Consider the following 22,459-nt stretch of genomic DNA (forward strand, 5'->3'; position numbering starts at 1 on the left):
CATTTCCCACTTTAATAAGGCAGTTGCCCAAGTAGAAATTGTAAATAATACTGCTATGAATCCCAATGGAGATGATGTCCTTCCACAGTCTGGAATGTTTATAAGAGGGCTTCATTGGTGGAAACCAACACAGCTCATCAACCTTATATTTACTAGAAATTGCTCTCCTCCAAAGAGCATTGATTTGAGTTCCAAATTTCCACCACCATTTGAGTAGCAAGCAAGCATTGACATCTCTGATCCTTCGGATACCCAGCCCCCTTGATCTATGCTCCTTGTAACCTCCACCCATTTCACAAGGTGAACTTTCCTTTTAATGGCATTACCACCCCATAAAAAATTAGCCTCAATCTTTTCAATTTCTCTAGCCATACCTTCAGGCATCTTAAATAAAGAAAAAAAATACATTGGTAGATTGGATAAAGTAGACTTGATCAAAATTAGTCTTCCTGTAAATGACAACAGTTTTCTCTTCCACCCGGAAAGTCTAGATTTAAATTTGTCAAGCACAGGCTTCCAAGTAGATTTCCTACTAGGGTTAGCACCAAGGGGCAGCCCCAAAAATTTGATAGGAAGGCTATGCACTTTACAGTTTAGAAGCCTTGCAAAAGAGAGCAGTAAAGCATCAGCCACACCAACACCACATACCACACTTTTGTGGTAATTAATTCTGAGACCAGAGAGAACTTCAAAGTATCTGAGAATTCTTTTGACAAGAACCATTTGAACCCAATCTGCTTTAGAAAAAAGAATTGAGTCATCGGCAAATTGCGGATGAGATAAGAGAACATCATTAGCCCCAACTAACACACCTTTAAGAATGCCAAGATTAAGTGCCCTGCCCAAAAGTATATTGAGCCCTTTAGATACTATATTGAACAGGAAAGGTGATAGCAGATCACCCTGCCTAATACCTCGTTGGGGTGAGAGTTCCTTTGTTGGTGATCCATTCACAAGAATCGAAATTCTAGCTGTAGAGACACACGTTTTCATCCAAGAAGTCCATTGGGATCCAAAACCAAAATTAGAAAACAAAGAGAAAAGGAATTCCCAGTTTACAGAATTGAAGGCTTTCTCAAAATCCAACTTTAAAATCAGACCTTGTTTCTTGGCTTTTTTCCATCCAACCACCACTTCATTGGCAATGAATACCCCATCAATGATATTTCTCCTACCTATAAAAGCCGTATGAGTTTCACCAATAATTGTGGGTAACACTGGCTTCAATCTATGTGTTAGAACTTTTGCCAAAATTTTATATAGAGAACTTATAAGACTAATGGGTCGATAATCAGACAGATTAATGGGATTTTCCAACTTAGGGATGAGAGTAATAAACGTACTATTAATGCCATAAGTGAGCCTACTGTTCTGATGGAATTCTTTAAAAAATTGCATAATCTCATGCTTCATGACCTTCCAAAATTTCTGATAGCACAATAGGTTGAACCCATCAGGGCCTGGGGCTTTGTTGCTATTGCAATCTTTAATTGCTGCTAAGACCTCAGCTTCAGTGAACTCTGGAACAAGGTAGTGAGAAACATAATCTGCCTCTATAGCCTTGAACACCCGTCCCAAGACAGGTCTTTTAAGCCAATCTTTAGCAAAATGAGTCTTGAAGTGTTGAAAAACCTGACCCTGCTAGGCTCCTCATGAGACACTCCATTGACAGTAATAGAATTGAGCAGGTTTCTACTCTGTCTGAGATTAGCAAAAACATGAAAGAACCTAGTATTACTATCCCCATTCAGAGTCCAGTTCAGTCTGGACTTTTGATGCCATAACCATTCCACCATTCTGTAAAGCTTCCACACTTCTTGTCTGATCATTCTTCTTCTTATCTTTTCTGAATCTAGCAGTGCTCTATCCTCTGCTATAATGTCAAATGTATGCAACTCCTCCTCTAAAGCCTTAAGTTTGGATGTGATATTACGAAACACCTCAATATTCCATTTTTTTAATTCCATCTTTAGGTGCTTAAATTTTTGAATAAGCCTGAATTCGGCCCACCCAGAGAAAGAACTGTTGTTCCAGCAATTGACAAAAAGTTTTGAGAAGCTTGGGTGTAAGGTCCAATGAATATATATATATTTTAAAATGAACCCTACGAACAAATTTTATGAATTTTTGTCTATTCATATATATTGTATATATCTTTCTATATTTGATTTATATAATCGTAACGTAGTTATAATGTAACATCAAGTCTCTTTGATGCACAATTGCATCAAAGTACACAATTGCATCTTGCACTCAGGAACCAGCTTTGGTGCATGCACATACATCACGTTTTCAATGCAAAACTCATCTACAAGTTGATAGGTTGAGCTCATGAGCTTTGTGCTTGCAATGCTAAAACTGATAGGTTGAGCTCATGAGCTAAAACTGTGCTAAGATGAGCTGATGTTAGTTTTGATTTGAGCATGGCTGCTGTTGCTGGCTTGTTTTGATGTTCTGCCACTTGTTAGTTATGTTGGTTTGTTTTGTTCTTCCTCTTAGCTGCTTAGTTAGGCTCTAGGTAGTTATGCTGTGCTATTTTTTTGTTGAGTTTGCATTTTGACTGAGGTGATCTGAGCATGGTATGGTGGTCTGCTTTGTTGATATGTTGGCTTGTAGCTAGCAGCAGCACTGGTGTGATCTAGCAACAGCTGTGCTGTTGTTGCTGTGGTGTCTTGGTCTGTTTCTTTCGTTGGTTCCTCACTAACTTTGGGAGTGCTAGAAAATGATAGGATGAGGTTTTTGGTGCCAACCTAGTTAGGATGATTTAGCTCATTGTGATGCCCTTGCACTCTCCGTTTCTTTATTAGTGTATTTTGTTTTGTACCTTGTACTTGATCCTTACATCAATAAAGTCTCTTTTTTGCCGATAAAAAAAAAAAACTCATCTACAAGTGGAGAAACTTCTCTCTCTCTCTCTCTCTCTCTCTCTCTTTCTCTTTCTCTCTCTCTCTCTCTCTCTCTCTCTCTCTCTCTCTCTCTCTCCCTCCCTCTCTCCCTCCCTCTCTCTCATCTTTACCTTTGTATTGGTGTTGGCTCTATGTAACAATATTGCAAGCCTGAGAAATAAGAGGAGGGTGAAAACTTTAACTATCATGCTGTCAAACAAAACCCTAGTTAGCAAATTCTAGAGAGTTTGATGATGTGAAGATGATGATGATGATGTTATCGAATGTTGTAAGCCCGTTTATATGCCAAAAACAATTTTTCACTTGGGTATCATTTAAACACTTTTTGCCGAATTTTAAAATAATAATAATAATAAGATACCACAAAAATGCTTGCCGGCTTGGATTGTGTTCTGTGTTTAAGTTTAACAACATAATCTTGGATCAATCTATACATCCAATGGATTTCAACTGCATTAGGGGGTTGTTTGGGAATGATTTAAAATAAGTGCACTTATTTAATCATATCACCTCTCATTTTTTTATATATATCTTTCGTAAAAAGTCAAAAAAATATACTAAATAAGCAAGTCACCCAAACAACCCTTAAACCTTGACCCAAATAACATATAACCCGATATATTTAGACTTTTTACCAACTAATTTATAATTATATAATTTATTCATATAATTTAACAATCTTGTTTGGAAAAAGAATTGGGTTAAAATAGCTCATTAAAAGAAAAATAGGTTAAAATAGTTAATAAGACAAAATGTCACATTCAACTCATAATTATTTTATTTTTTCTCTCACAACTATCAAATTAATTATAAAAAAAATCAACTACTTTCTCAAATACAATTATTTTAGCCAGGCTAAAATGGTTAAAATAGCTAAAAAGCCAAATAGCCAACTAAAATAGCTAATTTTCCAAACAAGGCCTTATGGTTTCGTTTGGCAAAGCCATTTGGAAATAGACTAAAAAATCAACAAGATAAATTGTCATATTTAAACCATAATTATTTTATTTTTTTTCTCACAAAAGTTAAAAAAATTAAAAAAGTTAACCCAAATGACCTTTTAGTCCCAAACTAAAAAAATTTCAACTTCAAGAAGGCAACTATTTTTTTTTTTGTCAAATGACAACTATATATATAAAAGAAAAGCATGTTTGTCAATCATTTTCAGTGACAATATTATATAAACTGAATTCCAAAGCAATCCAATTGCATAATGTAGACGCGCCCGCGTGGGGCCCTCGCCACAGTTCAGACTCGATTTGTGTCACGGTTCTTAATCTTGAACCAAAGAGTCCAAATCTGGCAAATCGTTTTGAGAAAACAGATTTTAGGAAAGAAGTGCCAAACATGGACTGCTTTGCCAGATACAGAGTCGCCACCTAAATATTTTTTTATGGGGGGATTTAGGAAACCCTGACTCGGTGCCGAAGGCCACATGTCCGTCATCACCGGAGTTGTCTCGGCTCGGGAGCTAGGGTACGATTGGGGAAGGTCAGCTATGAGCACCCCCTCTCGCCCGATCCGAAGATCGACCTCTACTAACCGTGATATCCATTTTTTGAAAACATTATGTGTTCTTATTCCAATTGTTAGCCTAGAATTACTATGTTATGCGCACAACAAACAAGTATAGACTAGATTGTCTAATTTGGAAATAAGCATTGCATATCCGTTTGTTTTGAAAAGCGCTTTGGAATTTGCTACTCGCAAGTAGGCTAAAACATGAATTTCAATGAGTTTTTCCAACTCAAACAATCCAATCTTCACCCACAGGCATTCAAACAGTTTATCTCATATAAGCATCCAGCCACATGGTAAGCATACTATCATGGCAACATTCACACGCATGCGAGATGCTAAAACATAAATACTTACATTGTACTCCGTGCCAAAACCATAAACTAGTTAGCAAACATGCATGGTCCTAGTTCATGTTAGAGTGACTAATGCAACGCATGCAAAACGCAATTAGAGTAGGCTCGGCTAACCTAAGCATGGCATGTGAAATGCAGTCAATTGATGCACGTATTCAATTTGGAATTTGAAATACAAATGCAGTTAGCGTGATGTACCGAGCCCGGTGCATGTAAAACAAATGAATGAATGCACGCATGCATTACATGAGGTATGCTAATTTAAACGTGCCCTAATCTACCATCATAAGCAGGTAAATAAAAGGGAAGAAAGACGTGAGGTTGGAAGACATACACACACTCACACACACTTATTACAGATTTGCCCTCGCTCGGAGGGACCAAATAAATAATACAAATTAATTAACTACGCAAGCTAATTAAATATTACAAATTGCCTAATTAGCTAACAAACTAATTAAGCTAAGAAAAACAGTAAACCGCCTCAGGAGGAAAGCCAAATGCAGCGCGTGCTCGGTTCTTGCTCGGAAGTGCACCGCCATGCCCAGTCTGCCTCTGTTTTCCTTCCTTTACTCCTCTGGAGGCTGCCAAAACCTCTGGATTGCCTCTCTGGATACTGGAAGACATCACCGGCCAAGTAGGATTACCACCGGCAGTGATATATAGCTACCGGCCATTGGTGAAGCTATCGGCAGAGATAGGAGTGCCGGTCGGCACTTGACACTGCCAGTCGGCAGAGTGTTCCTGCAGAATCTGCAATTGACAGCAACAGAGGGCAAGGCAGAGCATGGCAGCACAATTCAAGGCATATATGCACTAATCATGTCCCTTATCATGTTTGTGACTCAAAGGGGCATGTGTCTCGATTCTCGGACCACCAATCACGCATTTCCATGCATGATGGCCCAAAGAATCAAGTATGCAACTTTCATGTCAAATGAAATGCAAATCAAACAAAAAAGCCAAGGCCCAATTCCTATCACTAAGTCAAGGAATAAGGCATGCATGCAAGATGCAATGCAACTGTAGCACGCGTCCCGCGAGGGGCCTTCGCTACTACAGTTCGGACTCGCGATTTTTTGTCGCGGTTCTTAATTTTGAACCAAAGAGTCCAAATCTGGCAAATCGTTTTGAGAAACAGATTTTTGAAAAAGTAGTGCCAAACATGGACTGATTTGCCAGATACAGAGTCGCCACCTAAATATTTTAAAATGGGGAAATTTAGGAAACCCTGACTCGGTGCTGAAGGCCACATGTCCGTCATCACCAGAGTTGCCTCGGCTCGGGAGCTAGGGTACAATTGGGGAAGGTCAGCTATGAGCACCCCCTCTCGCCCGATCCGAAGATCGGCCTCTACTAACCGTGATATCCGTTTTTGAAAACGTTATGTGTTCTTATTCCATTTATTAGCCTAGAATTACTATGTTACGCGTACAGCAAACAAGTATAGACTAGATTGCCTAATTTGGAAACAAGCATTGCATATCCGTTTTGTTTCGAGAAATGTTTTGAAATTTGCTACTCATAAGTAGGCCAAAACACGGATTTCAACGAATTTTTCCAACTCGGGCAATCCAACCTTCACCCACAGGCATTCAAACAGTTTATCTCACATAAGCACTTAGCCACATGGTAAGCATACTATCATGGCAGCATTCACACGCATGTGGTATGCTAAAGCATAAATACTTACATCGTACTCCATGCCAAAACAACAAACTAGTTAGCAAAAATGCGTGTCCTAGTTCATGTTAAAAATGGCTAATGCAACACATGCAATAATGCAATCTAGATAGGCTCGGCTAACCTAAACATGGCATGTGAAATGCGATCAACTACCACGTATTCAGTTTTGAATTTGAAGTACAAATGCAGTTAGCGTGGTGTACCGAGCCTGATGCATGCAATACAAATGCATGAATGCACGCATGCATAGCATAAGGTATGCTAGTAAAAAAAATGTCCTAGTCTACCATCATAAGCAGGTAAATAAAAGGAAAGAAAGACGTGAGGTTGGAAGACATACACACACTCACGCACACTTATTACATCATTGCCCTCACTCGGAGGGGCCAAATAAATATTACAGTCCAAATGATAAGCAAATAAATTATTATAGAATCTCTAATTATTTAATAGAAGGAATGCAAAAGAAAGAAGAGGACGGCCGCAGCCTTTGCCTCGGGATGCGCGAATGATGCATGCTCGAAAATCGGCTCGTCTGGAAGTCCCGTACCACATCACTGCCACCTCTGTTTGTACTGTCCTGCTTCTCTGAAAATTTCCAAAGTCCCAGAACAGGTTCCTTGCATGCCGCAGAGTACCACCGGCTAGGGGAAATTACCACCGGCAGTGTACAATTCCCACCGGCCGTTTTTGGGTCTATCGGCTGTAAGCAGATTGCCGGTCAGCACTGAATTCTGCCGGTCGGCAGAAACTTCCTGCAGAAGACAGTTTTGACAGCAAACAGAGGACAGACAGTATGGCATGGGTTTTCAGGCATATGTAAGCATGGTCATGTTTCCTATCATGCTTTAAACTCAAGGAAGCATGGCCCTCAATCCTCGAGCCATCAATGGTGCATGATAGCCCAAGGGATCAAATTTCCCACTTGATGTAAAGATGCGTGCAACAAACAAATGAAAACCAAAGCCTTATCAAATCGGAGTCAAAGGCCTCGGTGACCGAGAATCAAGGCACATTACATCACTTGAAGTATGAATGTCCCTTAATCCCCACATTTGGCTTGACACCCCAAACCAAATAATGCAATGCATGTTATGCAAACATGGCTTAAAATGCGACATGATACCAAGATGCAAGGCATGCCGAGTATGGTGCAACTAGTATGGCAAGCATGCAATGTTAGGCATACGAGATACAAATGTAGTGCAAACATGGGCCATTTAGGCAATGGGATCGACATGTTACAACACTTAATGAAGCAATTATGCAACAAACATGAGATAAGCATGCAAGGGTGACCATAAACCACAAAGGGGCAGACATCAAACCATCTTAAAACAGTGGCCAAAAGTGCCTAAAATGGTGGACAAACTCTCATGCCAACATGCAAGCCAATGGTCTCAAAACTAAGGCACAAGAAAGGAGGTACCTCACTCCCATAACATGACCAATCATAGCATGATTTAGACAAGTAAGAAACAGAATTTTTACAGGCAAAATAGGGCTCCAAACCCTCCTAATATGGCAGCTAGGATGGCTCCAAAGAGGTGTATGCACTAAGGTTCATGTGTAGGCACAAGAGGGCACACCTTCAAGGCACAAAAGAGGTCACAAATGCACACATGTGAGCATGATTTATGGACTGAAATATGGTCCTAAATGATGCCAAAACATGAGGATGGTCCAAACTATGCATGCTAGAGGTCAACATACTCAAAGCTTACAAGCCAAAACACAAAGAGATGACATCAAACAAGGCAAACATGGCTGAAATAGATGACCAACAGACCTCAAACATGATAAAATAATACCAAAACCTTCATGGAACCATGCCAATATATGCAAGAATCATGGCCTAAGCACAAGGGGCATTTCTAGGCCAAATGGAGCAATACAAAGCAAGTAGTTTAAGCATGCAAAGAGACATAAATCTGGCCAAAAACAGAGGTCACACATGACCTAAAACACCCAAAAAACTTCTGAAATGAGGCCAAAAATGATCAAGCATACATGCTATCCTTTTAAGCCAAAAAGCAAGGAAACAAGACAATGAAGGGAGAAGGGTGTCCCTCCCCTATGCAAGACTTCAAACCACCTTTCTTACCACTAAAAATACACTGGTTTTCAGTGGTGAAGAGATCAAAACACTGAAGTAAACAAAGCCCTACCAAAGAGGCAACAAAAGGGGCCAAATAAGGCCTAACAAGGTGAGTTTGCACTCAAACTACAAGACAACCTTAATGAAAGTTCTAAAGCATGAAAATATAAGCCTTTTTCATATTATGCACAAAAGCTAAATCAGCAAGCAAGATAGGTAAAAAACTATTGCAAGTTTGGGAAAAATAAAGCAAGATGCTCACCCTTGAAGAACCTTTGAAGAACAAATGGTCTAGCCCTCTTCTTTTGATCAAAATCAATCCAAAAACTCAAGAATCAACCCCCCAAGTCCCTCAAACTCGGAGCAAGGTGTAATAGTGTGTGTAATCGTGCAAAAGTAAGGTAAAATCACACTTTTGGGTCAAATAACACACACAAAGGAGGAGAGGGAGGGAGATATAGAGATAGGATGTATCTATATCTCTAAGCTCTGGTTTTTGCTTCCAAGTCTCTAACCTAGATCAAAGAGGAGAGCCTTCCTCTTATAGGACTCCCTCTTGCAAAGCTTATACAACAAGCTTGCTTAGAGGGAGATCCCTCCGTACACGTGTATGGAGGGAGGCAGAGTTGGTGCCAGCTATCACAGCTGGCACAAAATATCTCCATAAAGTAGATGAACAGTGGTCGGCTGCCCAAAAAAGTTATTTCGACAAAATTTAGTGCCGACCAGCAACAAAATATGCCGACCGGCAACAAACAGTGCCAACCGGCAATAAAAAGTGCCGATGGAAGCAAAAACCAGCCGGTGGCCTCTAGCCACTGCCGGTGGTGTGTGGGGATGCCTCACAAGGCATTCTCTGCCCTTTCAAGGCAAAACACAAGTGTTTGGTGTGAAACTAGACACTAAACGGTCAAGTTCGGAGATCCTGAGGCAGGGCGCGCGAGCCGAGACCTCCGGGAACTCCAAACGAACACAAACATGGATAATCACCGAGTGTTCCAAGCGGTGACGTCCAAGTCTTGAGGACGGTCAAAAATGGGGTGTCTACAGCAGCCTAGACATACAAGCTAAGGATGCAACATGGCATGGCAAGACACTTATGCAAGCATACAAGCAAACATGATGCAATGCAAATGGATGAAAAGATGGACTTATGCATGGTTTAGGCAGCTCTAATAAGGCCCAAAACAGTGGTTAAAGTGACCAAAATAAAGGACCAAAACACATACACACATGCACATGTTAAAGGGCCAACACTTAGGCACAAGTGAGGCAACTCTCAAGCACACTTGAAAAGGGATATCATGGACACATGGCATGCAAGGTAAGCTTCGAAAATCATGTGAAAACATGGTGCCAAACCAAGCAACAAATCAAGCTAAACATGCAACAAATGGTCCAAGTACTTGAAGCAAGTCAATGGGACTTGAACCATGGCTAGGCCAACCAAGCCTCACAAGGCTAAGAGGGCTTAAGATAGGTTCAAGATAGACCTAAACTATGCAAATGGGGCTCCTTAGATGGCATCTAAGTGGCTCAATTTCAAAGCATGCACAATGGCTAAAGCATGGAACATGCTACACAAGCTTTCAAAGTAATAAAGAGGCATCCAAGGCAAACATGTAGGCATGCAAAGGGGACTGAAATGACATGGTGGGTGGTTCCCAAATCACCAAATCAATGCAAAAATGTCATGCTATTCATTCGCATACTTAAGGCCGACAAGCCGGAATGCAAAGGGGTTATACTAAGCATTCCAAATCCGACCCAAACAACTATGGACAGACCTAAGACATGGCGAAATATGCACAAAACCTTCACAAAACTAAGCCTAAAACATGCTCTAACGAAGGCTAACAGCCTAAGGCTTATTAAGGCAATAACATGGTATTACATGGTAGGTATGCTAAGCATGCATGGTGTACCAAAACCAATACACAACAAGGTTATATCATGGCATAATAAGCATGGAAAACAACCAAGACATGACCAATACACACTCTAACATGATGCTCTCTCAAGAGGCCAAAAGGGGTCCATTTCAAGGACAACAAGGAGAGGGGGTGGCCCTCCCCTTTTGGAGACTTCAAGGCACCATCTCCACCACTGAAATCCCTCAAGATTTCAGTGGTGAAGAGGCCTAAACACCGAAGTCTCGAAACTCACTCAAAATAGCACAAAATGGGGCCTTTTAAGGCCTAAGAGGGGTCAAACACCTCCAAACCACAAAACACTCTTAATGAACAATCAAGAGGGCTAAAAAACAGAACTTTTTTGTATTATACACTAAGAACAAAAACAGTTCAAAGATAGGCAAAAACAGGATGCAAAAAAATGGGGAATAAAAGGGAAGTTTCTCACCCTTGTAGACCACCTTCACAAATGATGCTCCAATGGCCCTCCTTGGCTTGAATCCAACACCAAAACACCAAAATCAGCCCCTTAGAACCTCAGGAGCCAAAGGAAGGTGAAACACTAGGTGTTTGTGTGCAATAGTATGGACTAAAACACCTAGAACACAAAGAGAGAAAAAGAGAGATATGAGATATGTATGAACCCCAACCCTAAAACCAGAGCTTCTCTCTGTCCTTTCTATCTCTAAAATGTCTCAAGTGTCTAAAGTGTCTAACCCTCAAGCCAAGAGACAAAGCTCTCTCTTATAGAGCTTTTTTGTCTTGTAAAGCTTACAAGACAAGCTTCCAAGAGAGAGATCCCTCCATACACGTGTATGGAGGGGAGCAAAAAGCAAGACAGCTGTGATAAAATATCTGCAAAAGTAGATGCACAGTAGTTGGCCGGCCAAAAATACCATTTTGGCTGCCGACCGGCAACAAATAGTGCCGACCGGCAACAAAATGTGCCGATGGAAACAAAAACCAGCCGGTGGCCTCTAGCCACTGCCGGTGGTGTGTGGGGATGCCTCACAAGGCATTCCCTGCCCCTCCAAGGCAAAACACACGTGTTTGGTGCAAAACCAGACACAAAACGATCAAGTTCGGAGATCCTGAGGCAGGGCGCGTAGCCGAGACCCCCGGGAACTCCAAATGAACACAAACATGGATAATCACCGAGTGTTCAAACGATGACGTCCAAGTCTTGAGGACGATCAAAAATGGGGTGTCTACAGTTGCCCCTCTTTGACAGAGCTCGAAAGTCATAACAATGACGGGAGTGAATGTCAAAGCCCAGAGACGACCCATTTTCGACAAGGCCGAAGACTTAGACAAACATGTAAGACAAATAAGGTATGTGCCCGAAGACAGGGGCAAAATGCAAGGCAATGCACAGAGCCGGACATAACTTATGATCATGCAAAGAAAGCTGTAACGAAGCACACATGCGACAATTTTAAGCTAGCATACACCGAACTACACTACAATGCAGAAGGGATGTAAGAGAATTATGCAATTCTCAATACGTCTCACTTGGAGGATACAATACCTGTGCGGCTCGTCTGGTTGCACCCGCCTCAAATGAGCCGCACATACAATATCGTGCTTGAAAAGAAAATAAACTTAACAGATACAATATTGTTAGCAACATGCATGACAATGCAAGAATGGATGCAAAACGATATGCAATATATACAAAACAATGTATAAACAATGCAAATGAAGATGCAATTCAATTGAAACAATGCAAGCTATATGCAAAGCAATTGAATCACGATCCCATCACGAGTGGTTCGAAACCACACCTATGTCAAATAGATTGATGGAGGTAACAAGTCTGTCTACCATAGAACGGTCAACTGAACTATGAGCATTGTAGACAGACACAAGAACAAGTATTGGGGGGGATTGACATAAGTGGGGAAACAACCCATTGGAGAAAGGACAATGATCCTAATGCCGGATGCAAAAATTACACTACAATGTAATATATATATAGATATGCTGGGGAGATGAAACAGATATGGCATGCGGGCCAAACCAAATCTTGCCTAGGTAGGGCATGTACGCATACAAGCCACGTCTAACATAGAACGGTCCACTGAACTATGCTTCGACACGAGAAGTATGGGCACATACCAGACCAAGCTCAACATGGAAAGGCGCAAGCCATAGGCGGAGGTGATGCGGTGAATGCATGCGAGCTACAATGCAATATTTACATATTTACAATGGATATGGCACGCAAGCCAAACCAAATCTTGCCTAGGAAAGGCATGTACACATACGAGCCATGTCTAACACAGAAAAGGTGCCGCAACCCTCAAACCAACATACTAGCGTGGAATAGGCGCGTACACATGCAGAACTGTGCTTTAACGTGAAAAGTAAGGGTACATACTAGACCAAGCTCAACATGGAAAGGCGCAAGCCATAGATGGAAGGTGATGTAATGAATACATGTAAACTACAATGCAATGGATATGGCACGCGGGCCAAACCAAATCTTGCCTAGGAAAGGCATGTACGCGTACAAGCCAGGTCTAACACAGAACGGTCCACTGAACTATGTTTCGACGTGAAAAGTATGGGCACATACCAGACCAAGCTCAATCATGGAAAGGTGCAAGCCATAGATGGAAAGTGATGCAATGAATGCATGCAAACTACAATGTAATGGGCACTATGTTCTAATGATGCACGACAATGCAACTATATTTTTGTTTTTGAAATGCAAATGATGTATAAAATGCATGTTGCATGGAATGCGCGACAACACGCGGCTTTCGAGATGTATGACAATGCGAACACTAAAGGTCTTACACCTTCCAAGGATTTAAGGTCTCCTAGACCGCTGGCGATATCTGTGCGGTTCGTCTGGTCGCTCCAGCCTCAAATGAACCGTACATACAATATCGTGCCTGAAAAGAAAACAAACTTAACAGGTACGAAGTTGTTAGCAACATGCATATTGATGTACTTGAAAATGCGTGACAACGCAAAGCAAGTGGGAAGCATAACGATGCTGTGAAAGCACAGGTATGTAAGTGGAGCACGCGGTCTATGCAGGCAACGAAACTGATCATAGGCATGCGGTCTACGCAGGCAATGAAATTGGACATAAGAATGCGGTCTACGCAAGCAAAACATGCGGTCTACGCAGGTAATGAATTTTGAACAATTATACGGTCTACGCAAGCAATACATGCGGTTTACGCAAGTAATAAAATTGAACAATTATGCGGTCTACCCAAGCAGAACATGCGGTCTACGCAAGTAATGAAATTGAGCAATTATACGGTCTACGCAAGCAATACATGCGGTCTACGCAGGTAATGAAATTGAGCAATTATGCGGTCTACGCAAGCAAAACATGCTGTCTACGCAGGTAATGAAATTGAACAAACATGCGGTCTACGCAAGCAAAACATGCGGTCTACGCAGGTAATGAAATTGAACAATTATGCGGTCTACGAAAGCAATACATGCGGTCTAGGCAAGTAATGAAATTGAGCAATTATGCGGTCTACGCAAGCAAAACATGCGGTCTACGCAGGTAATGAAATTGAACAAACATGCGGTCTACGTAAGCAAAACATGCGGTCTACGCAGGTAATGAAATTGAACAATTATGCGGTCTACGCAAGCAATACATGCGGTCTACGCAAACAATACATGCGGTCTACGCAGGTAATGAAATTGAACAAACATGTGGTCTACGCAAGCAAAACATGCGGTCTACGCAGGTAATGAAATTGAGCAATTATGCAGTCTACGCAAACAATATATGCGGTCTACGCAGGTAATGAAATTGAACAAACATGCGGTCTACGTAAGCAAAACATGCGGTCTACGCAGGTAATGAAATTGAACAATTATGCGGTCTACGCAAGCAATACATGCGGTCTAGGCAAGTAATGAAATTGACATGCGGTCTACGCAAACAATACATGCGGTCTACGCAGGTAATGAAATTGAGCAATTATGCGGTCTACGCAAGCAATACATGCGGTCTACGCAAGTAATGAAATTGAGCAATTATGCGGTCTACGCAAGTAATGAAATTGAGCAATTATGCGGTCTACGCAAACAATACATGCGGTGTACGCAGGTAATGAAATTGAGCAATTATGCGGTCTATGCAAACAATACATGCGGTCTACGCAAGTAATGAAATTGAGCAATTATGCGGTCTACGCAAACAATACATGCGGTCTACACAGGTAATGAAATTGAGCAATTATGCGGTCTACGCAAACAAAACATGCGGTCTACGCAGGTAATGAAATTGAGCAATTATGTGGTCTACGCAAACAAAACATGTGGTCTACGCAGGTAATGAAATTGAGCAATTATGCGGTCTACGCAAACAATACATGCGGTCTACGCAAGTAAAGAAAATGATTACAAACATGCGGTCTACGCAGGTAATGTAATTGACATGCGGTCTACGCAGGTAAAGAAATTGATTACAAACATGCGGTCTACGCAGGTAATGTAATTAACATGCGGTCTACGCAAGTAAAGAAATTGATTACAAACATGCGGTCTACGCAGGTAATGTAATTGACATGCGGTCTACGCAGGTAAAGAAATTGATTACAAACATGCGGTCTACGTAGGTAATGTAATTGAAATGCGGTCTACGCAAGTAAAGAAATTAATTACAAACATGCGGTCTACGCAGGTAATGTAATTAACATGCGGTCTACGCAAGTAAAGAAATTGATTACAAACATGCGGTCTACGCAGGTAATGTAATTAACATGTGGTCTACGCAAGTAAAGAAATTGATTACAAACATGCGGTCTACGCAGGTAATGTAATTGACATGCGGTCTACGCAGGTAAAGAAATTGATTACAAACATGCGGTCTACGCAGGTAATGTAATTGACATGCGGTCTACGCAAGTAAAGAAATTAATTACAAACATGCAGTCTACGCAGGTAATACATGCGGTCTACGCAAGTAAAGAAATTGATTACAAACATGCGGTCTACGCAGGTAATGAAATTGAACAAACATGCGGTCTACGCAAGTAAAGAAATTGATTGATATGGAAAATGTAAATGGGATGCGCAAAACAGCGCGATGCTTTAGACAACGCGAATGCACAAAACAGTGCCATGGTTTGAAATGCACAAGACAGTGCGGTGATATGCGATGCACAAGATAGTGCGATTGATTTGAAATGCACAAAACAGTGCGATTATATGCGATACACACGGGGCAACTTTTGAGCTTTTGTAAAAGCTAAAAGGATATAAAAAGGATACACCTTGCACGAATTCGAGTGCCACGCACTGAAGACACGACTCGAGGTCAAAACGGAGGCCGGTTGAGCGTCGGAAACACACTGTTTTGCACTGTTTTGAGTACTAAAGGCTCTGGATCCCACACATAACTCAAACAAGGGTGTAGGAGGCTCCACAATCACTGTAGGAGACCACCGGATGTCCACCGGCTATCAGAATAAATCACCGGCCGTCCATCGGCACTCATTCAATTCCATCGGCACAATTTTCTGCCGGCCGGCACAAAATGTTGCCGACCGGCAAAAAGTTCCTGAGTCGGGGCAGTTTCGACAATTCACCACGGGTGTTTTAAAATAGGGTTTCTAAACCCTATTTCCCACTTCCTCTTCCGCCGAAAACTCACACCCTCTCTCTCTAGAGTGTTTCTCTCTCCTCTTTTCTCCGTTTCTTCGCGTTCTACGCCCGTTTCGTCGTCGGATTCGCGATTTTCTTCGCGTTTCGGACATTTTCAACCGAACAAATCTTTGTTTCGGTGCCTCGTTTGCCATTCCCACCTTTTTGGGGTTTGTTCCCCTCGCTTTCCTCTTGATTTCCGTGCCCTTTCACATCCCGGCCTTTTCGGTCATTTTCGGCCTTCCCGGGAGTTGACTTTTCGGTTGACTTTCCGTATTCTAGCCCGGTTTTCCTTCCTCCGGCTATTTTCTCATCACTCTTGACATGGCGGATGACATTTCACGCGGTGGGACTCCCTCGGATCACGAGATGGATCCCGGGGTCGAGCTCCTACCTTTGAGCGAGCGCCCGTTCGACCCGGCGACCTACCGGCCGGCGATCCATGTTCTGCCCCCTGACAGACTGCGCCAGTTCAGGAGTTTCGAGAGGTACGCGCAACCCGAGCTACTACTGCGTGAGCTTACCTCCCACTTGTCCTTCGACACTTCCGAGGTAATTCTCTGTTCTCTGCTTTACTTGCTGCAATGTAGGATACAAAATTGTCAACTACTAGTTGTATTCTTTAATTACTTTAGCCCAGACACCCTGTATACTGTAGTTGATTGTAGACATACGTGTAACTGATATCTACTTGAGACTGACACATGCACACACACTGCACTGGCCCTGAATCAACCAAACACACGGCGCACACTGTATTTCACTACACACACATTGGTACCCCGTATTTGCTTGAGTCTGTCAAACTTGCACACATGCTACACTGTACTGAACCACCCGAACACGCTGACGCATCACACGTTGTAGTTCACTATAAGCACACCGGCACCCGGTATTTGTTTAAATCTGTCAAACTTGCACGCATGCTATATCTCGGTCTGAACCACCCAAACACGCTGACGCATCACACGCTGTAGTTCACTGTGAGCACACCGGCACCCAGTATTTGTTTAAATCTGTCAAACTTGCACGCATGCTATATCTCGCTCTGAACCACCCAAACACGCTGACGCATCACACGTTGTAGTTCACCGTAAACTTCTTAAAACTGCATTTTGAATATTGCCTTGTAATTGTTGTTTTCTGTTTACAGGGGGATTCCCATACCATCCGCGGGTATGGGAACACTGGCGCTCGGGAGTGGTACGACGAGCTTCCTGACGCGGTCCGTCGCATAGTGGACCAGGCGGGCTTCGGCGCCTTCTGCCGAGGACTCTCCAGGCTTACCACATGCAGACCTCTCCTCGCCGCTCTGGCGGAGAGGTGGTGGGACACCACCGATTCATTTCACTTCTCCACAGCAGGGGACATGACGATGACCCCTTACGATTTCTCGATGCTCATAGGCATCGGGGTAGGGGGTGATCCGATCCCCTTTGATATTGACATGGACGAGTGGACTGCCGCTCAGGTCCATCTGCTTGGGGAGGCGCCACCTTTAGCTCGTCCAGGCTTTGTCCGATATTCCTGGTTCGAGGTGCAGTTTAGGGTCTAGCCCACTCTTGTTGATGCAGCCCCGATGACCCCGGAGGCCATGGAGAGGTACGCTCGCGGCTTCCTCATGTTCTTGTTCGGGACGACCATCTTCGCCGACCGGGCGAACACCGTGCCTCTCTGCCTTCTCAGCGCACTGGTGGACGTCCGAGACATCCTGCATTATGATTGGGGTGGCGCCGCTCTGGCCACCCTCTATGGATACATGAGCTCAGCTTCCCGCAGCAGCGGCCAGTTGCTCGGAGGCTATTGGCGGGCTTGGGAGGTACATTTTTTCTCCGCTTTTCATTTCTGCCCTATATTTTCTGTACTCTGTACACTGCACACACTGTAGTCTGCTTTATACTTGTTGTATACTGTACACACGGCACACACTTACATTCTGCTTTACACTGACTGTACACTGCTCACACTATACACTGTACACAATACACTGCACAACACACGGCTTTGCCATTTCTGCTTTATTCTGTATTCTGCTTTATCTGATAAATGCACTGGTATTTACCTTGCAGTTGTGGGTTTACGCCTACTTTCCTAGGCTCACTCCCGTACCAGTCATAGAGACTCCTCTGGTCGTCCCATTCTCACGACGCTTTGACGGGAGATGCACCCGGCGGCCACGAGAGACATTCAGCTTCTTCTGCCGATACTTCGACACCATTACTCCTGCCGAGGTATGTTTTACTTGCAGTTTATTTAAGCTTCGCCTTTCCACTGCATATTTCAAAGACAGTAGATAACAAACTGTATTGCATTTTCAGATCACCTGGCAGCCTTGGGTTCCTTTGCCAGCCGTGACGCGGGATCGGTTTGCCGGTGCCGATGAGACCTCGCGTTTCCGGATCTTGCTGGAGGGCCCGGTCTGTCGGGCTTGGTACCTGGGTGAGCGTTTCCTACGCTAGACCCTGGGGTTACCTGAGCAGATAGTCCCGGTTCACCCTCCTGCGGACATGAGGGAGACCGAGAGGCTCACCACCGAGCAGATGGACGATTTCACTATCGGCTGGGAGGAGACCTGCTTCAGAGGCATTGGCGATTACAGAGAGTACGTACAGATGTATCTTATGCGGCCTCTGAGCGGCGGCCGTCGAGTTGAGGGAGCTAGGCCTGCGGTGCCAGCGGCGAGGGCAGGAGCGAGAGCTTCGCGGAGGGCCCGAGTCCGTGGCAGGGGCGGAGTCCAGGGAGGACGGGGGACCGGTTGGCCTGCTCTGCCTGCTACATTGACTTTCCGAAGGGCAGGGCGGGGCGACCTATCAGGTCCCATTTGTCCCTCCGCCAGCTGATCACGAGTTTGTCGGTGTCCCTGACTTGCCTCCGGTATGTATTACTGCGTTTCTGTACAGTCATTTCATTTCAGTTTATTTGATATTCCACAGAATATTGATGCATCTGATATTTTTGCAGGCCTCTTCTGAGTATACCCGGCAGTCATTAGAGATGAATGCCTCCATGATGGGGATGCTTCAGCGGACCTTTGATCTCCTAGCCCTCTACAGCATTCTGGTATGTTTTTCTGATCACGGCCTCAAACCATTCATACACTGCTTCACATAATCTGATGCACGGCACAACACCTGGCGCACTGATCTCACAGCATCTGATACACTGTATACACTGCATTTTGTACTGTACTCTGCATTTTGGACTGATAAACTGCTCACGGCATCCACACACTGTACTCATACACTGCATTCTGCACTGTTAAACTGTTCACGGTATACTGATACATTTCCCTTTTTATGTACTTTTTCAGCCTCCTTTTCAGATTCCTATGGCAGGAGGTGCTCCAGCTGGACCTTCCGTCCCTGTCCGAGGGAGAGATGAGGAGGACAGGGCATTCCCCCGCACCAAGGCGGGGCACACTCATGTCGGGAGTAGCTCGCGAGCTCCAGTCCCGGATGATGATGATGACGAGGAGTCAGAGGCGGAGGCAGAGGCGGAGTCCGAGTCATCGGAGGAGGAGACCGGAGGCGGTTCTAGCTCGGGCTCTGACGACGATGCTGCTGATGCTCCTGGACCCTCGTCCAGGAAGAAGACTAGGACAGACTGATGGCCCCTCGGAGTGCTCGTCATGGATACAGATTTTTGTTGTTTTTTTTCTCTTTCTTGTACTTTTCCTTTTTGTTGGTAGTTAGATTACCTTGTACTGCCGCGGGCAGATTTTTGTTCCCAAAACTTGTACGTTTGAAACGATGATGAAATGAAACAGGCTTTTTATCTGAAAAAGTGTTTACATCCGTATATCTTTACATTTCAAACTTTGCATCGCATCACACCATATTACACCTCAATGTAAATGAAATTGATTGGTTGTCTGAAAATTGAACACTTGCACTGTAATAATCAGATAACTAAACAGCCAACAGCAAAATAACCCAAGTAACCCACTGCCTGATTCTGGACACACAGCCCTTACTCCGTTGGGGATTAATCTGCATACAGCCCGTAACACAGCTTTCGGTTCATTCTACACATAGCACACCCCGAACAAACAGCCCAATCTGACAAGACGGACTTCAGAGGTGAAACCAGCTGGAGTTGAAATACAATCGGATATAGAGAATGGCACAACATTCTGAGCATAAACGATTAACTTTCGAAAAAGGGGTTTTCTTAATCGAGGTATCGAGCCTACAACTGAACACAGCAGGGAGGACTCAAACAAAGAGGTACACGACCTAAACACAACGAGACACGCTCGGAAGAGACCTAAAACAAAGGTTCAGGTAAGCAAAACAAAAGACACGACACACAGGCGTGTTGAACGAAGACGGGGGACCTCAGATCACGAGGAGCCAGTTTCTCTGGGTATTGTTTCCCACCCTTTATGATCTGTGATTCTCTCGTCACTCAGCCCTCAGGCTCGGTTTTTCTCTCAAAACCCTCTTTCTTACCTTTCTCTCAACTTACACCTCTCTATTCTTCATTCTCTCATTTTTCGTCCCTCCCCAAGGTGGTTAATGAATGAATAGGAAGTTGAGGGTTCATGCTCAACACCATTAGCTCACGGCTATTTCTTCTGGTGGGTAGAGTGCCCTCTTGGCAAGTATGCTGACAACGGGGGAAAGACAGGATGCCTGACTCAACTGTGCCCGTAGCTCATCATTTTGACCATTTTTTTTTTTGGTTTTCAACTAAAACAGTTTTTGATCAAAATGAGAGTCGGATTAACATACTCGTTCGATTTTTGATTTGAAAACCATGCAAGTCAGGCTGCAAGCACTGAAAATTTTCCTCTTTTGGGGTCCAAGAAAATGGTCCAGTTTTGGAAAATGGAATAGTTTTCGAGAAAATAGTCCACCTCAGTAAAAATTTTCAAAAACTATTTTTGCAAACGGCTGATGCTCAACGAGCATGGAACTTACTCTTTGAGATGCGCAACCTCGGATCGGAGGCAATGGAAAATTGCCCCCAGTTTGAAGAATGCCGCACGGCAACGGAAAGTTGCCCCTGGTTTGAATGGCGGCTCGCGACGGCTGGTGGCAACGGAAAGTTGCCCCTTGTTTGGATGATGCCGTAGCAGTCCGTAGACAGTCTTCATTGGCGGTGGTCGAATTCTTGGACACAGAGATGACGAAGACGGTTATAACAGATATATGGACACAATCACCTTGGAAGGCGTTGGCGACTAGACTTTGGGATGAAGTCGAAACTATTGCATGGACTGAGACGCTATGAAAGCGTTGGGGGCTGGACTTCAGGATGAAGTTGCCTACGTATCCCAAACATGGGAATCAAGCCTTACGTAGTTCCGGTTAAGGTACACTCAGGTATTTTAACCTTCACTTTTCAGGCTCTAACTTTTGCCAAGGCGCCCGATGCGGGTTTTCGACCTTGCGAGCTTCTTTTATTCATTTTCTTTTGTTCATTTCTTTTTCTTTTTCTTTTTTCTTTCTTTTCTTTTTCTTTTCTTTTTTGTATATATATTTTTTTCTTGCTCTAACTTTTGCCTGGGTTGCCCTTCCGGGTTTTCGGCCCAGCGAGCCTCTCAAAGGGTAAAAGTGTAACAAGTCCATGCCAAATGGTTTTTGAAGTTGAAGCCTCTCTGTGTCTAGGAGAACGGCTGTTGCAATGATTTGTAGGAGACTCCATCATGGCTGCTCCACGAGCTTCTTCTGGTGAGATCTAATCTTTTTGATTCGGCTTTGTTGCCTCTTGTTCGAGGGCTGTTTCTGATCTGGCCATATAGACCTTGCATGACGTTTGACCGTTGAACTTTCTGAACGGGTTCAAGGTTTGAAAGTGAGGGGTCGAATCTCGAGGCTGAGAGCGATCCTAGGCTGCACAATCTCAAGAGCGATTCCACACAAGTCTTCACAGGGCCGCGTAAAACATTTGTTTTTGAAAGTTTTTAAGAAAGCGAAAAATCGTTCGCGCCAAAGATAGTGTGGAACCAATCTGGATCAAGCCAAGGTCCTTCCCAGTACTCATGCTGACAAGCATGGTTTCATTCATTAAGGGCTTAGCACGCCTCTCTTTTCTCTCAAAATGATCAAAATTTTGCAAAACCCGAGGAATTCCTTCCTCTTCGTTTTTATCACCGCAGTGCTCGAAAGAGGTTTTTGAAAAACTTAGGTTAATGCAATGAGTTTGGCGCGCAGGAGAGCAGGCGAGATGTATTGTCAACCCAATCAAATTCTATGGCAATTATACCGAAAGCAAGCATGAAAGTGAGATAGCAACAGCTGTTTCATTCAGATTTGTTGGTGTAACTGGCCCCTCGGCAGAAACAGACTCAAAAACAAAAATGGGTAATTACAAGACAAAACGGTGTTCGAGGCAACAACCCTGGAATCA

General features: G+C 43.5%; 1 protein-coding gene across 1 annotated transcript in view; it reads right to left on the minus strand.

Annotated features, from left to right (window-relative positions):
* LOC114321457 (subtilisin-like serine-protease S) overlaps window positions 1–22,459 on the minus strand; it is a 95,644-nt gene that overhangs the window by 13,641 nt on the left and 59,544 nt on the right. Inside the window, exons 15-18 of the mRNA XM_082905110.1 lie at window positions 19,342–19,348; window positions 3,045–3,081; window positions 2,790–2,798; window positions 2,706–2,715 (exon numbers count right to left, since the gene is read on the minus strand). Of these exons, the coding sequence (XP_082761236.1) occupies window positions 2,706–2,715; window positions 2,790–2,798; window positions 3,045–3,081; window positions 19,342–19,348 (63 nt within the window). The remainder of the gene's footprint in view (window positions 1–2,705; window positions 2,716–2,789; window positions 2,799–3,044; window positions 3,082–19,341; window positions 19,349–22,459) is intronic.

The sequence above is a fragment of the Camellia sinensis genome, chromosome 14, assembly GCF_055761805.1.
Source record: "Camellia sinensis isolate YWXY chromosome 14, ASM5576180v1, whole genome shotgun sequence".
NCBI classification, from domain to species: Eukaryota; Viridiplantae; Streptophyta; class Magnoliopsida; order Ericales; family Theaceae; genus Camellia; species Camellia sinensis.